The 16124-nt window shown below is 31.5% G+C and overlaps 1 protein-coding gene across 9 annotated transcripts in view; it reads right to left on the bottom strand.

The window, feature by feature from the left end:
- The window catches only part of LOC145287869 (glutamate receptor ionotropic, NMDA 1-like), a 540534-nt gene that overhangs the window by 229315 nt on the left and 295095 nt on the right, over positions 1-16124 (bottom strand). For all 9 annotated transcript variants that reach the window (XM_080135767.1, XM_080135762.1, XM_080135766.1 and 6 more), the window contains one exon: positions 11370-11871. In XM_080135767.1, the coding sequence (XP_079991893.1) occupies positions 11370-11780 (411 nt within the window). In that variant the 5' untranslated portion in view covers positions 11781-11871. The remainder of the gene's footprint in view (positions 1-11369; positions 11872-16124) is intronic.

Raw genomic sequence — 16124 nt, 5'->3', positions numbered from 1 at the left:
ACACATCGCGACCACGCGTGGCTTTCAAGCAACTTGTAACGACACCGGAAGTGAAAAATTATCTCTTACTTATGTACGGAGGCCTATAAGTGTAAAAAAACACTAATTCAGAAACCTTAATAATCTCGATATTGAATTATATTCCTTCAAATTTTCCACTTTTAAAGGTTTTCGGAGGCGCTGAAAACGGAAATAACCATTTATATATACGGCAAACGAAACTAGTAGTTTCCAAGATAAAAATTTTTACAAATGGTCACAAAGTGGGATGTCACTTTTCTATAATGATATGACGTCAAATGGGCACCCACTTTATGGCCACATTGCAATGAACAGATTTAAGGGAGATCACTTGTCCTTTTTTTTATTTTTGTGCCTTTACGCTATCGTAAATAAAAAACTGGGAGTTTTCATTTTTTCATTAACACGAATTACGATATGACGCAGATATGCAATGTTATTTTTTTTTTTAATATCTTAAAGAAATACCTGAATTTTTTTTTTATTATACTATAAATCTGCATTATCCGATTTCGTCTTTTTTTATATCGAAAAAAAGGAAACCAGGAATTAAATATAAAAATATAAACTGATCGACCATTAATTACTGGAACATTCTAAACAAAAATTAAGCTTCCACGTAAAAAAAAAACAAAAAAAAAACACGTGGTTATCGAAAAAAGAAGGATTTAAATTTTGGACTTTACCGGTAAATTTACAGATAAGTGATATTTTTTGTTGTTTTAAATTTGAGTATTTTATTTATTCATGTTTTATCTTCAATTTGTGATATATAAAACGTGCCGAACAAGATTAATTATTAAAATTCTCATAGACATTCCAAAATGGGGGGGGTGAATTTATAAAACAACGTTTGTCTAAAATATTATATTTAGTTTATCGGAAAGAGCATAAAATTTTACATTCACCCTGAAAAAAACGTAACAATTGAACGAATAGGAAAATTTTGATAGATTTTTAAAGTTTAAAAATTGAAAAATATTCATCTCATAAAAATCAATTGATTTCACTACGTAACAAAATGGCTTCACAGAGCGCACGCACGTACTTTGTAAACATTTTTTTTTAAACAATGAAAAATAATATTTCTATTATTTTTTAAACAACTTAAATAGTTTATTTTGGAAGCATATTCTATAAAGAAAATAAATAACCCACTTTAGAAAGAGAAATTACGAGTTTTCTATATTTTAATCGCAGTTTTCTGTTAGGGGTGTCAAAAATTCCCCCCAAATTCTGATACTGCTATCGCTACACTGAACATGCTAATGTTTCAGACAATTGGTCGGTAATAACCAAAAGTCTTTTAGTCAGGCGACGTCAATATTGTATCACTGAACGCATGTTCAGTATAACGTCTATGTATTATTTGTCTATATAAATAAATATATTATATCTTGCTCTTTTTCATTGAGCACTCTTAATAACTTCGTTTTAATTCACGAGGTTTGCCTCTTGAATACTTTAACTTGGCATATATCTATATTGAGAAAGATAGAGAGCGAGAGAGAAAGGGAGACTGATAGATGGGTAGGCAGAAACAGCGAGAGGAAAGAGCGAGAAAGAAAGACGCAAGATAGATAGATAGAGAGATGTAGATGGAGGGGGGGGAGACGGACTGACAGACAGATGAAGGGGAAGCAACGATGTATGAAAAAAAGTAAATACTTCAGTTTTAATACTAATTACAATGTTCATTCCAATGGAAGCCGCACGAACGCTGTGCAATAAAATTATTGGATTTCTTTTTTTGATTTTATTTTTGCATTAATTTTAATTTTTTTTTTTCGTCAATTATAGACCTTTTTACTTGTGTCTGGTATTTCTAGTAGAATGAAAAATTGCATAGAAAACGTGAGTAACAAACACAATCAGGATGAAGCCTGCAAATTGTGTTTGAATTCATCCTCAACCATTGATTGATCAGATTCGATGGCAGACATACTGGTGCGGTGTACTGTGGGAATAGGGAGGGGTTGGGGGTGGAAAGTGAAATTTTGGTACACCCCAACCCCCAACTGAGTCGGCCGCCTCTTCTCTTAGTTTCTGTTATTCCCCGAACATTTCTCTTTGAAAACATTGTTTAAAAAAAATGGTTATATGTTCTAGTAACGCTCACGTGGGAGACGTTACTTTATAATTCATAGTTTATTTAAAAGCAACATGCCCTTTTTAATAAAGAGAGGTGGGTGGAACAATAATTATCAACACAAAATTTCAAACTCTGTTGCTCCTAGGTTGCTCCTAGATTGCCCGCCGTTGCCCGGTACACATAAATAGATTTTAATTTACGTAGTTTCCTATTTCGTATTATAGAGCCAATTCTCACTTGATTATTATATTGTATCCAATATATAGTAATGATTTCCAAAGTTATAAAAATATATATATATACACACTATGGCTTGGATGCCATCAGCTAGAATCGAAACCAAAACGTTTAGCGCTCCAGCTTCAGTCGTTATTTAGCGCTACAATGTGGTTACCGTTCGAGCTATTGACGGATAGAAAAGAAATGCTCAAAATTAAGCGACTTTTAGCTATGAATGTTTTTTTTTGTACATGGATCAAAGAATTAATAAAACACGTTAAAACATTTCAAGAAGAGTTAAAAACATATTTAATTTTCCAAAAGGAAACACAAATTAAGTGGATTGTCCTTAATCTGTGGAGCTTCGAAAGAAATACTTTCCTTCTCATCAGAAGGTAGGAATTAGCAAAATGCGGAATCGGATTTTGCTTGCACAGTATTTAATAACTCTATAAGGTTAGGATTACTTTATAAATATTAAGTCTTAATATCTATAATATACTAGCTGTACCCTGCCACGCGTTGCTGTGGCTCAAATTGGTGTAATGGAAAAAGTTCCAAAATGAGAAAAAGCATGTTTCTTATAGGTTTAATTTTCCACAGTTTTTGTTGTTCCATTTTTTTTAGCTGATGTACAGATTTTCTGGTTTGGTGACTCTTTAATACGTCACATAAATTGTCCATGTTAAAAAAAACAGTCAGTGTGTAACTGTAAGCTACACAATTGTAAAGATTGTTCCCTGTGCTTTGTTGATGGTTATTGCAAACGACAATAAAATTGGAAAGTACAATTTCCTAAAGTGTAATGATGTATTGGGTGGAATCGTCGGAATGCATGAAATGAAGATATATTCATCTGTGAAAGGTCCTGTTATGATTGTTGTTTCTATGATATTGTTTGTTAATTTTTTTTACTGCAAGCCATGTGCCATTGCAAAGCTTGGATTGGTTTATATTTCATAATATGATAATTAGTACGCCAAATTTCAGTTGCAATACATGCGGTGGCATCCCTGGCAAATATAGCTGTTGGATAATTAACCACTTTATCTGCTTTCACAACAGTGTCAATGGATTTGTATTTGACTACCTCACTTGGAATTTTACATTGAATAATAGGGTGGACGTCTTTGTATTGACCTGCAAGAATAGCTCGTTCACTCAGTCAAGTGAAATTTTTATAATTTGAATATCTGCAAAAACCTTTTAAACTAACTCTTCTTTTGATGTAATAAAATTACAGAAGTTAAAAGTCAAAGAATTTTGCCCTTATCTCTGATCAGCTGGCACTTTTCCGTACCCAATTTCCCCCAAGTGATGCAAAAATTTGTGTGGATCGAACAGTCTGCAACTGATCATGCATATTTTGAATTAAGTTTAATGTCTTCACATGGCACAAGAAAGTAGAGTATTTGAGGCAAGCACTTATTTCATCTGTCTGCTGGTGTTAATTGAAGAATAACAGGTAACATTTGTCTGAAATCTCCTGCAAGCAATATTACTGCATTCCCAAATGGTCTGATATTGCCACGCAAATCTTGCAAGGATCAACCAAGAGCCTCAAGTGATTATTTGCGTACCATTGTGCATTCATCCTAAACAATAAGTTTGCATTTCTGCAATATTTTCCCCATATTGGATGTTTTGGAGATGTCGAACATGAGATTTTTGAAAAATTGAATGTTTCAAAGTAGAATAAATAATTCTTTTACTTGGCAGCAAGGTCGAAGGTATTCCTCATGCAGCAAGGGCTAAGGCTATGTCATTTTGTTACCGAATGGCTGCCCAAAATCAATTTAATTAGAAAGGTTTTACCAGTTACTTCTGGTGCTGTTCAAGGTAGCAGTAATTTCCAAATAACTTCTATTCTCACAGTCAGTAAATTAGGTGACTAAAATAGGATTTATCCATGTTTTGACAATGCCTTATTCAGTGTAATTAATTTAGGAGACTGAAATAGGATGAGGGATTAGAGATAGACAGATAGAGACGAAGATATATAGATAGAAAAGAGAAAATGAGAGGAAAATAGAGAAAGAGAAGGAGATAGAGAGAGATAAAAGGGTTTGATAGATAGACAGAGAGAGGGGGAGAGTTAGAAACAGAGTGGGCGAGACAGAGGAAAGGAGAGAGAGATAGAAGGAGTTAGAGAGAGAAAGGGGCTCAAAGAGAGATGGAGAGGGTGATATAGAGAGAAAGATAGATTTAGAGAGGGAAAGAGAGAGATGGATAGAGAGAGATATTAAGAGAGGAAGAGAGAGAGGGAAAGAAACAGAAGGTGAACTACACTTCACCGTTTTTTTCCTCGTTCAGTAAATAAGAAATCTTTCGAGACTGAGGCAATTTTATTTTTTTGTTACTATCCAGAGTACCCCTTTTTTCGGGAGCTAGATTTTCCACACATTAGAAACCGACCGGGTTATCTGTACTTTCACCTAACAAATTAGTAAAAGAAAAAGGTATTGTAAAATTTGAATTTAGTGTGAAAATACAATTTTAAAAAATAGCGCGATAACATAAGTGCATAAGTGCCACTTTAGGTACTCCTTGGGCGTTGAGTTCCATGGCGACCAGCATAATTATTTAATGGTCGTTCTCCCTAGTCAAGGCTAATGCATGCACATGTAACATTTTTTATTTACTGACGATTTATTGATAATTTCGTAACCCTTAAACGCATGCCGGAAGATTTAAATTGGTTCATTATTGTTGTAATAAAAAAAAAGTTTCATTCAACACAAAACCAAAACACATATTAATGATAAATGATTTATTATTCTATTCATTGAAATTTACTAATTTTAAAATAAAAAGGTAAAAAAAAGTTAATAAAAAATAGTTGTTTATGTGCGCATGTAAAAATGTTTTAAAAGTGAGAAATTATTTTAATCATTGGTATTTATTATTTTTTTTTTATTATTTATTTTTTTTTAGATTAGGTCCACCTTATAATCACCCCCAACCTCCTCATCTTAAGAACGGCTTCCGGAATAAACACCATTTTTGAAGGGGGTGGGTGAAAAAATATTTGCAAAATTTAACTGATATTTGTTGTCAGCATACCCACCCGAAAATACCATTTAAAAATAAAAAGGAGGGGGCTCAGTGCCCGTTGCAGATAAGTAAATTTATTTATCAATAAAAGTCGTCATTTAAAAAAGAAAATCGTGGAGGTGGACCTAAATGTAAATATTTACCCCAAAAATTACCCACTCATGTAAATTAAAAATGTCTGTAAAAGTGAGAAGTTATCAATACATGGTTTAGTTATTTTTTTTTAAATATTCATGAAAAGAGTTAAGCCAACGTAAGTAAATACATGAATTACAAATGTTTGTAAAAGTGAGAAATTATTAATAAATATTTAGTAGCATTTTTTATTTTAATATTCATAAAGAGTAAAACTTTTTTCCAATATTCATGAAAAGAGTTAAGCCAACATAAATAAATAAATGTTTGTAAAAGTGACAAATTCAGGTTTAGTTACTTTTTTATTCATGAAAAGAGTTAAGCCAACATAAATAAATAATGTTTGTAAAAGTGCGCAAGGCAACGTAGGTAAATGAATGATAAATGTTACGTGCGCATGCGTTAGCCTTGACTAAGGGGGTGCTAAGGAAGCGACCATTAAACAATTCTACTGGTCGCCATGGAACTCAACGCCCAAGGAGTCCCCTCCTTTATTTTAAATATTTATTTTCCAAAGGACTGTTTGAATAAATCAACAATGAATAAAATAGTGCTTCTACCCTTTTTTGCCGAAATTGGAGACGCCATTTTTTTTTCACGTACTTGCTATCCAAATCTGGGGGAGACGATTGCTTCCGGAAAGGGAAAGAATAAATTTACCAAAATTAACATTTATTACTTCCGGAAACGTTAAATTAAAATAAAATTATCATTTATTACTTCCAGAAACTTGGTAAACCTATATTACTGGAGAAAATGAATCTTGACAATTCAAAAGAATGTTTAAAATTATTTATTTATTCGAAAAAATAAAACAAAAATAAACTTCGGGAAAGAACTATGAGAAAAAGTAAATAAAGAAAGTGAAAAAAGAACATATATCCATAATTGTTTAATTGGAAATGTTTCGATTTAATTAATGAGAACGGGAAAGTTTTTCATGGAACATTTTTTTTATTAAAAACAGAAAATTGAAATGACATATTCATTATAGTTTAAATTAGGCAAGCGCCATTTTAAAACCAAAACATTCATTATTTTTTTTGTTTATTTTTTCGTTTGTGTGTGTGTGTGTTTTTTTTTCGGACAAATAAATACTTTTATACATTTTTTTTAAATTAAAGCAACTTTGAAAGGCCAATAACAAACTAATTTAAATGATTGTTTTTTTTTAACGGAGAAGTGGGTTGTTTTTTTTTTTTTTACTGGGAATCGAAATATAATTGTCAAAACATTGATTGAAAAGTTTGCGTAAAAAATATAATTTTAAGAAAACAATTTTGAAATGAAAGCGACATTGGACTTTTATAAAATATTTTTCTTTTCGAACAAATAAATAATTTTAAACATTCTTTTGAATTGTCAAGATTTTTTGTCAAATAAATAAATTTCAAGCAATTTTTTCAATAAATAATAAATATCAACTTCGTTAATTTTATGACTCGCCCCAGCATATTATAAACACCCTAACCTCCCCATGTTAAAACGGCTTTCGGAATGAACACCCCCCAACCTCCCCATGTTAAGAACGGCTTTCGAAGTTTTTGAAAGCCGTTTTTAACATGGAGAGGTTAGGGTGTTTATAATACGCTGAGGCATGTCGTGAAAATGAAACAGTTTAGAAAAAGTTAAAACAAACTTTTTATGTAAACAATGCCGTGAAAGAAACTAAACAATTAAAACGCAATGTTTGATGAGTGAAAAGCCTTAAGATAAAGGAATTTAACATTTAAAAAATTGGTAAGATACATAAATGTATTTAAATTTAAAAAATAGTTTTTGTGCTAATGCAGAGAGTGATCCGCGCTATTTTTTTAAAATCGTATTTCCACGTTTAATTAAAGTTTTATATGTTTTTTATTCAATTGTAAGGTTAAAGTACAGAATAGGTACAAAACACCCTCCCCTCCCCATGTTAAGAATGGCTTTTTAAATAATAACGTTATTATTTCAGCATGGATCACTCTCTGCATGAGTACTTTTTTTTTTTGACTTATCTTGTAATTCGAGAGTAGTTGAAACGGAAGTTACCGGAAATAAAACTGGACAGTCTCGCAGAAACGACTTACGAAAAATATTTTTATTTTAATTAATATTTTTATAATTCGCAATGTTAAATTATTTTAATAACATGCAAACATTCTTTGACTTTACAGATAGATTTTCTGAAAATTTCAATTAAATTGGTAATGTAGAAATATAGTTTTATCGATTTAGAACGAACCAAGAATTACATTTTTATATATATAGATTTTAAGTTTGCTATTTTGGATTATCTTTGTAAACTTAATTGTAATTTTTATTTCATTTTATATTTATTTCATTTTATAGTCATCCACATACAGTACTGTTTCGCTGTTTCACAGCTCATCAGTGCGGCTAGATAGGCAACTACCTCAAGCCAGGATTGAAACCCGACCGTTTGTACGGCAGTCAAGGCTCCTAACCATTACGCTATTGGCGGCTGCTGAAGAGTAGTGAATTTAACGATGTTTTGACATCGTCCGAAATACCTCCGCTCGATTTGTTTACACAAAGAGCGTCGCTTTATGCTAATGGTAATTCGTGTATCACTTCTCAATATGATCAACTCAAGGTGAGGAGCATTATAATCCACATTCAGTACTGTTTCGCTATTTCCTATCCGTTTAAACGACACCTTTGTCGCTTACGCCCACAGGTATTTTAAGATATATTTGTGTTTCTGCTTTGTTTTTTTAATTTATATATCAATTTAAAGGGTTTACCGATGTAGTCTTAAATGTTATAGTTTTGAGATTTTAATATTTTTATAATTATTACGAGTATTATTTTATTATCAATGATTTTATTATTTTTTTCATATTATTATTTGCATTCTTTTCCTTTATCCATTTCTTCTTTCCTCTATTTTTCTCTCTATTTTGATATACGCTTTTTATTCTCCTATTTTTTCTTCTTGTTCTTTCATTTTTACATATAAAAAGATATAATGTGACTTAGCATTAAATTAACTGTCGTTATCTTGAATACCACATAATGTGACCTCTTGATAAATTTTGTGCTCGAAACTCCAGTAAAATTTCTATTACTGACTTAACTTTTGTATAAGAAATAATCACATGATGAGGTTTCTAGTTACTTATAACAGGCTAATCGGAACATGCTCATGAATGCGTAGCGACATATTAATGCTTATGTAAAGCAAATAAAAAGTATATATATATATATATATATATATAGTTTTAAATAAAATACTAGGCGGAAGTTTCTCGAGAGATCTTTCGGCTATCATCTCGTCAGGAGTAAATCGATAGCAATCTAAATAATATTGTAACGAAAATAAAGAGTTCTATTGGGGAACTTATTAAATGTGCCAACGTACGGGGACATTAATTAAATTTATTTACGTTTAAAAACGATTAAAAATATTGGCACAACGAGGGAGAAAAAAAAAAGCGCTTTTTTTTTCTTAAAACTTATTAAATGTGCCAACGTACTGGGACATTAATTAAATTTATTTACGTTTAAAAACGATTAAAAATATTGGCACAACGAGGGAGAAAAGAAAAAAAAAAGCGCTTTTTTTTTTCTCTCTCGTTGTGCCAATATTTTTAATCGTTTTTAAACGTAAATAAATTTAATTAATGTCCCCGTACGTTGGCACATTTAATAAGTTTCCCAATAGAACTCTTTATTTTCGTTACAATATTATTTAGATTGCTATCGATTTACTCCTTACGAGATGATAGCCGAAAGAGCTCTCGAGAAACTTCCGCCTAGTATTTTATTTAAAACTATATACAAATTCTGTACCTCTAAACATTTATATATATATATATATATATATATATATATATGAGAGAAAGAGAGAGAGAGAGAGAGAGAGAGAGAGAGAGAGAGAGAGAGAAAATGTCCGTGTGCTAGAACGTTTTCATCCTACATTATATGCAATTATGCACAATATAGAGACTATGCATGAATAGAATTAAGCGTATACTTAAATGAAACCAATAAGAAACCATAATAAATGAATAATTAATTAACGCTTGTTTTTTTGCAAAGGAATATGCAAATTAGTTGACCTTTATGAAGTCGCTCGCATATCTATGACTGAGTATATTAAGAAGTTCGTTTTAATAATTTTAAAATAAAAAAGTAGGCTTTTCATATCAATGTCAGAGTGAGAAAAAAACTCAACTTTATATGCGTGTGCATGTGTGTGTGTGTATATATATATATATATACATATAAACGTATACGTGTATATACTCTCTCTCTCTCTCTATATATATATATATATATCATAATTCAATTGTACTTTTAATAGAAACATTCATTTCAAATGTGCTCCTCTTATATCAAAGAACCTACTGTTGATTTTATATGTCGGGCCTTTCGGCTTCTCAAATGCACTTTTGATGCTAGGCTGTGTAAGGTGTTAACTTTGGTCAAAATCGACTGTTCCTCCATTCATCAAATTATTTTGATTATCGATTCTTATTGAAGACATTCTAATACAAAATCTTAGAACACTGCTAGGCACACAAAGTAACTTCGTGTGAAATTTCATAAAAATCGGCTCAGTCGTTTTCGAGGCCATAAGGAACGAACTCACACAGACACACACAAAGTTTTTTTTTTAATATAATAGATAGATAGCTAGATAGATAGATAGATAGATAGCTTGATAGATAGATAGATATAGAGATTTTCCAGATTTCAGTTCCTTTGGAATATTTTAAAGGGTTTATTCGGGGGCATAATACAGAAACAATCTTTGGTTTGAAAGTGAAAATATTTCAAGTTTGCATGTAACTTGATCCATAGTCTTTGGACAAAAATTAAGCAACATTTTCTGAATTTCAATATCTTCTTAAGACCTCTTAAGCTTTAGCCTTAAAGTTAAAACATTGTCTAAAATCAAAAGCATATAATGGATTTTGATCAAAATTGGAATAAGAAATCTAGATATAAGGTTTAGTAGCATTGATTATTAATCTTCCTAACGAGACATAAAAGTTATGCAAAACTGTATAGTGAAATTTTACTCCTCCTGGGGCGGGTATTGTTTTAGTATATATATTAATTTACGTTTCGACGATGTTAATCATTTTTCCAGGGGGGCAACAGTCTTGTGATTGTTGAACCCCTGGCGAGACGATTAACATAGATTAATATACATAGTTTTTTTTTTATTTTTACATAATTTAATATATAATAATTATGCATATGTCCCATGCACTTTAAAAGAAAATATTGTTTTTTAGTTCAATATATTTGAATTTATTTTATTAATATATGTACAGTGTAACCCGGATATAAGAGACTCCTTATCCGGTTCCTAAAGCTGTCTTATATCCGGGTTATACTTATATCTGCGGTTCTTATATCCGGGTTACACTGTACATTAACACAGGCTTTAATTTGAGAGCAGAGAAAATCTCTCTTATATCCGTTTTCTCATATTCGGGTCTCTTATATCCGGGTTACCCTGTATATCAAATTGAACAATTTTCTGACTTTGCATGTTTATTTGTTGTGTGTTAGTTACTTAACTTGGCCTTTTGGTCAAGATCAAAGTGTAGTATCTGTTCTTCAGATGCTGCACTTCCATTTCTTGTTCTCTTTCGGTGGAGGAGCAGTCCTTCACGACTGAGACAATTTTTTATTTTTTGTACCTTTTCTCCACGTTAAAAAACGACCCTGGTGTCTAACTCTGTCCCGTGGGGAGGCATTGTAAATAGGTACTTTACAAAACTACTGGCTTTCTTTTTTGTTCAAATAAAAAAAAAATATTTTGAAAATTTTTGAATAGGTAAGTAGGCATCTTCCTATTATGTACATAATAAATAGTTTTGATACTTACATTATCGGAGTAAACACTCTCTCGTGAAGATATGCCAATGACCGGAATATTATAGTAACCGCAGGTGTATGACACAGATATAGGCGATTGTTCACTCTCGAAAGGATGACTGGCAATGACTACATAGACTCTATTTGGGATGAGGTCTTCGCAAATAGACAACGCCGACCTTATCGGGTTGGCGTTCATAACAATGGAAGTGGAGTTGAATGCGACGCCATGGATGGAAGACTTTAAGTTGATGTGCTCCACTGTTTCCTCAAAGATTTGCTGATATTCTCGTGAGCTAAGAACTCCTCCTACGGTGAACACTTCTGTGTTTGGTGTATAGTCTGAACTAGCCAAAAGCTTTGTGAGGGTGACATACAAGAAGAATAAATAAAAACCACTGTTGGTCTTGGTGGCGGCCATCTTGAATTTAGAGTTGTTCTTTTCAGGTTTTCACTTTGTAATGGCCTGTTGCTTTTTGCTTTCTTTGATGGCTCGGTTTCACTGGGCTTATCTGAAATATGAAGAAAAAAATGTAAGATTGAAAGAAGCATAAAGAGAAAGTTCTGAATAAAACTGTTGGCATTTGTGCATTTTAGTCATTGTGCACAATATTTTTGTCTTTATTTTTTAAGAACTCCTTTCAGAACAAGGGGAGACAAATCAATAAGACCCTATGCGAAAATGTCAAAGTTTTGCGTAACTTTTAAGTAAAAACAAAAATGCACTAAAGTAATACAATAGCACAAAATAAGACAATTATCTGAGCATTTATTGGATTAAAATATTTTTTTTTAATTCTAAAATGAATGAAACTTGTCATTATATGAAAATGTAAGACATACAATTTATAAATAGTTTTGAACAACCACAATTGAAAAGTGTATAACAAAAATAAACAAGCAAAAGAAAAGAAAAGAAAATGTCCATAATAAGCAAAATACACAAGTGCCAAAAAGTCGCACACTTTCAATAATGATTGATCAGAACTATAAATTTTAATGATTATTTTTTTATTATTGCGAAAAAATGTTCATTGTTGTAAAAAAAATTGTTTGCAAAACAAAGAAACGAGGTCACACACTTTCCAATGAAAAAAAGAAATGCCCAACTAGTTATATACAAATGTTGATACTCTAGGAAAATCGTCGTACCAAATTTTTGACTTAAAAAAAAAGGCTAGATCACATTATATCTTAGTGCAGTGAATGACGAGAAAGCGTACTTTCTAATGAAATTACCAGTACTCTACAAAAGAAAAAAAAAAAAAAGAAAAAAAAAAAGCAAAACACACTCACAGATTTGGGGAGTTTTTAGTTTTGCCATCCAGACTTAGGGGTCAGTGATAGTTTCAATTTTATTTGTATAAAAGCAACATGTAAACAATCAAAAAATAAGGTTGGCTCTGATTATTTGTCATTCACCCCCCCCCTCGAAACCTATTAATCTGTTTAAACAGATATCTTAAAACACGAAATTATAAAAAGTATATTTAAAAAATAATTAAATCACGAATTTAATCCACCATAATGCATTTCGGTTCCTTCGTAAACATGTCGGCCATTTTAATCTAAGCTATCAATGTGAAAGTCAACATGAGACAAGTGGCATTTTATTATTTTTTCTAAACAATTCACTTCTTGTAAGCAAAAAAAAAAAAAAAATACTCGAGCTGAGATTGAAACCAAAACCTAAAGACAGTGAGTCAAGTACGATAACCATTAGATCATCTTACCATGTTCTTTAAAAAGTGTTTTCCAACTTACTTATTCTTAACGTAAGGAAGCTGTCATGTGAACGTTCTAAAATCTGAATTTGAAATCAACTTAAACAAGAATAAAATTTGAATTTAATTTTACCTTAAAAGTCATATAAAACATACCTTTCTGTAACTTACCACTAACTCTGTCCATGTGTTACATATTAGGAACCTACGTCAGCAGCGATTAAGTTAGCTAAAGATAGATTTTGACAAGGGTCACACTGAATGCATAATATTAACTCAAATCTGCAAAGCGGAATCATTGTCATGGTTGAATTAAGGATTGGATGATATGGAAAGTCAAAGCTAAACAACACAGACAAAACAGCCGAGACGACGAATGACGTTACGTTGTCGAATTGACAGAAAACAAAAGTTTTCAAATCAGTTTGTCTGTGGACGTCGTACGGCAGACACTGCCAGCAATGCGAGTTTGCCTTGAGTTGCAAGAGTTAGTTGGCCAATAATGTAGAAAACTTAGATAATTGCTAAGTGCGAAATGTTACCTCGATGTCTCCTTCCAGCCGTCAATCGTTTAAGAAGTCATCTAGCTGATTAGTTAATTAGCTAAGAGAACGTTAGTCTCCTTGTGTCCCCCACCACTGGAAATTGCGACGATGTAAAGAAGCGAAGTCGGGTAAAAAAGAAGCAACTATAAAGGCCCCGCATATGTCTACAAAACATTTTGTTATTGAAAATATTACACGGGTATCATTATGAAAAAAAAAAAATCTCATTGTTTTTGCTTAATACAATTTTTTTGTAACGCATGGTATGCCCTTTCATCAGACACCACAAAAAAAAAACGTCACATAACTTAACCCGACGGTCAGAAATTTAGTGCCACATTTCTATCAAAGAAACACTAGGGTACTTCTAATAAAAATCAAATATGAACTGGTAAAATTATAGAGGAATAAAAAAAAAGGCGAATAAAATGAGGTATAGATTGTTTAAACAGTTACGTTTAATTTAGATTAAATTTGTGGGAAAAACGACAAGTTCGGACTTTCTTTTTGGCGCCACTATATATATTATATATATATATATATATATATATATATATATATATATATATATATACACACACTCACACACACCGTACTTTGGGGTAAGTGGCGCTAACTAGCTAAAAGTGCTCTTTTGGCAACCATGCATATAAAGAGCACTTTTTTTTTAGTTGGCGCAATTACCCCAAAGCACGGTATATATGTATGTATGTGTGTGTGTGTGATTATATATATATATATATATATATATATATATGTATAATATATATTTATGTATATATATGTGTAATTACATATATGTATATATGTGTGTATAAATATGTGTGTGTGTGTTTGTGTATATACGTGTATATATATACCTGTATAGATATGTATGTATATATATATATATACACGTGTGTGTATATATACCTGTATATATATGTGTAATTACATATATGTATAAATACGTGTATATGTGTGTATGCATATATATACGTGTATATATATATGTGTGTGTGTGTGTTTGTGTATATACATGTATATATATTTGTGTATATATATACAGCTGTATATATGTGTGTGTATGTATATATATATATATCTGTATATATACGTATGTGTGTGTATATATATATATATCTGTATATATACGTATGTGTATGTATATATATATATATATATACCTGTATATATATATGTGTGTGTGTGTATGTATATATATATATACACCTGTATATATGTGTGTGTATGTATATATATATATATATATTTGTATATATACGTATGTGTGTGTATATATATATATCTGTATATATACGTATGTATATATATATATATATATATATATATATATATATATATATATACCTGTATATATATGTGTGTGTGTGTGTATATATATATATATATATATATATATATATATATATATATATACATATATTGTGATTATAATTAATCACTAAAATTTCTTGAATAATAATTAAATGAGAAATCAATTTTCTTTCATCTGTCTGAAAAAAATTCAAATTTCTTCTTATTAATTTTAAGTCGAGCAATATTGAAATAAAGGAAATTAATTAATTTCAAATATACTTTGATGATCAGTCAGGGTTAGAAAAAGAAAATGTTGATGTCTTCCACTTACTCCACGACAGTTATGCAACATGTTCACTGATCTGTTAACCATACCTTATCGTTTATCATGCATTTATTAAAAATTTGCCTTTTTTTTCATCCAACTTTTATGATGATTATCTGAAGCAACAAAACGGTGAAATGCATTATTTGTTTTTTTTCTTTCTTCTTTTTTTTTTTTTACTAGCTTGGGTGCCCGGTGTTGCCCGGGTGTGTTGAGCAAAAAAAAAAAAAAAGAAAACAAAAAGTGACAGAGGCAGGCAGGCAGGCTCGAACCCATACCACGAAGTTGAGGATGAAGGAATTAATGGTTTTGGCCAATTTATCGATATTTTTTGTCTGAAGGGTCGAGATTCAAAATGACACAGATCTCGTGAAAATCCTTCGCCTATGTCTGTATGGCATACATACATACATGATGATTGCAACGTCTTGTCAGACGAGTGGCACTCCCTCAGACACTTAAAGTCCATGAGCCAAAATGCCTGAGAGAGTATCTATACACAGGTGATGTTACAGAGTCTTAGCTTTGTATGACAGCTAAGTTTCTCTCTCTCTGTTCAAAATGTTGATATCCAGCAACAAGCAAGAACAAGATAGCCAGCAACAAGTTAAACTGCAGATCAGCTTAATGTGGGTACTGGTCTCCCGTTTTATGGTTTCTTAAATCAGAGATTTGCTTCTCCTAGAAAGGTTGCCTTCACCACGGCTTACGGGAGCCCTCTCCACCCCAGCACACACATACATACACACAAACACACATGGTGCTAGTTGGCTGTTGACCCCGAAAAAGGGTTCATTTGCCTTTTGAAGGGTCTTGTTTTTAATCCTTCAGGGAAACTAGCCGCCCTCCTCACCAAACAAGTCTGGTGGGGG

Source organism: Euprymna scolopes, chromosome 11, assembly GCF_053919585.1.
Source record: "Euprymna scolopes isolate OS-2025 chromosome 11, ASM5391958v1, whole genome shotgun sequence".
Classification (NCBI taxonomy): Eukaryota; Metazoa; Mollusca; class Cephalopoda; order Sepiida; family Sepiolidae; genus Euprymna; species Euprymna scolopes.
The sequence above is the reverse complement of the archived record's forward strand: the minus strand, read 5'-3'. Positions and strand labels throughout refer to the sequence as shown.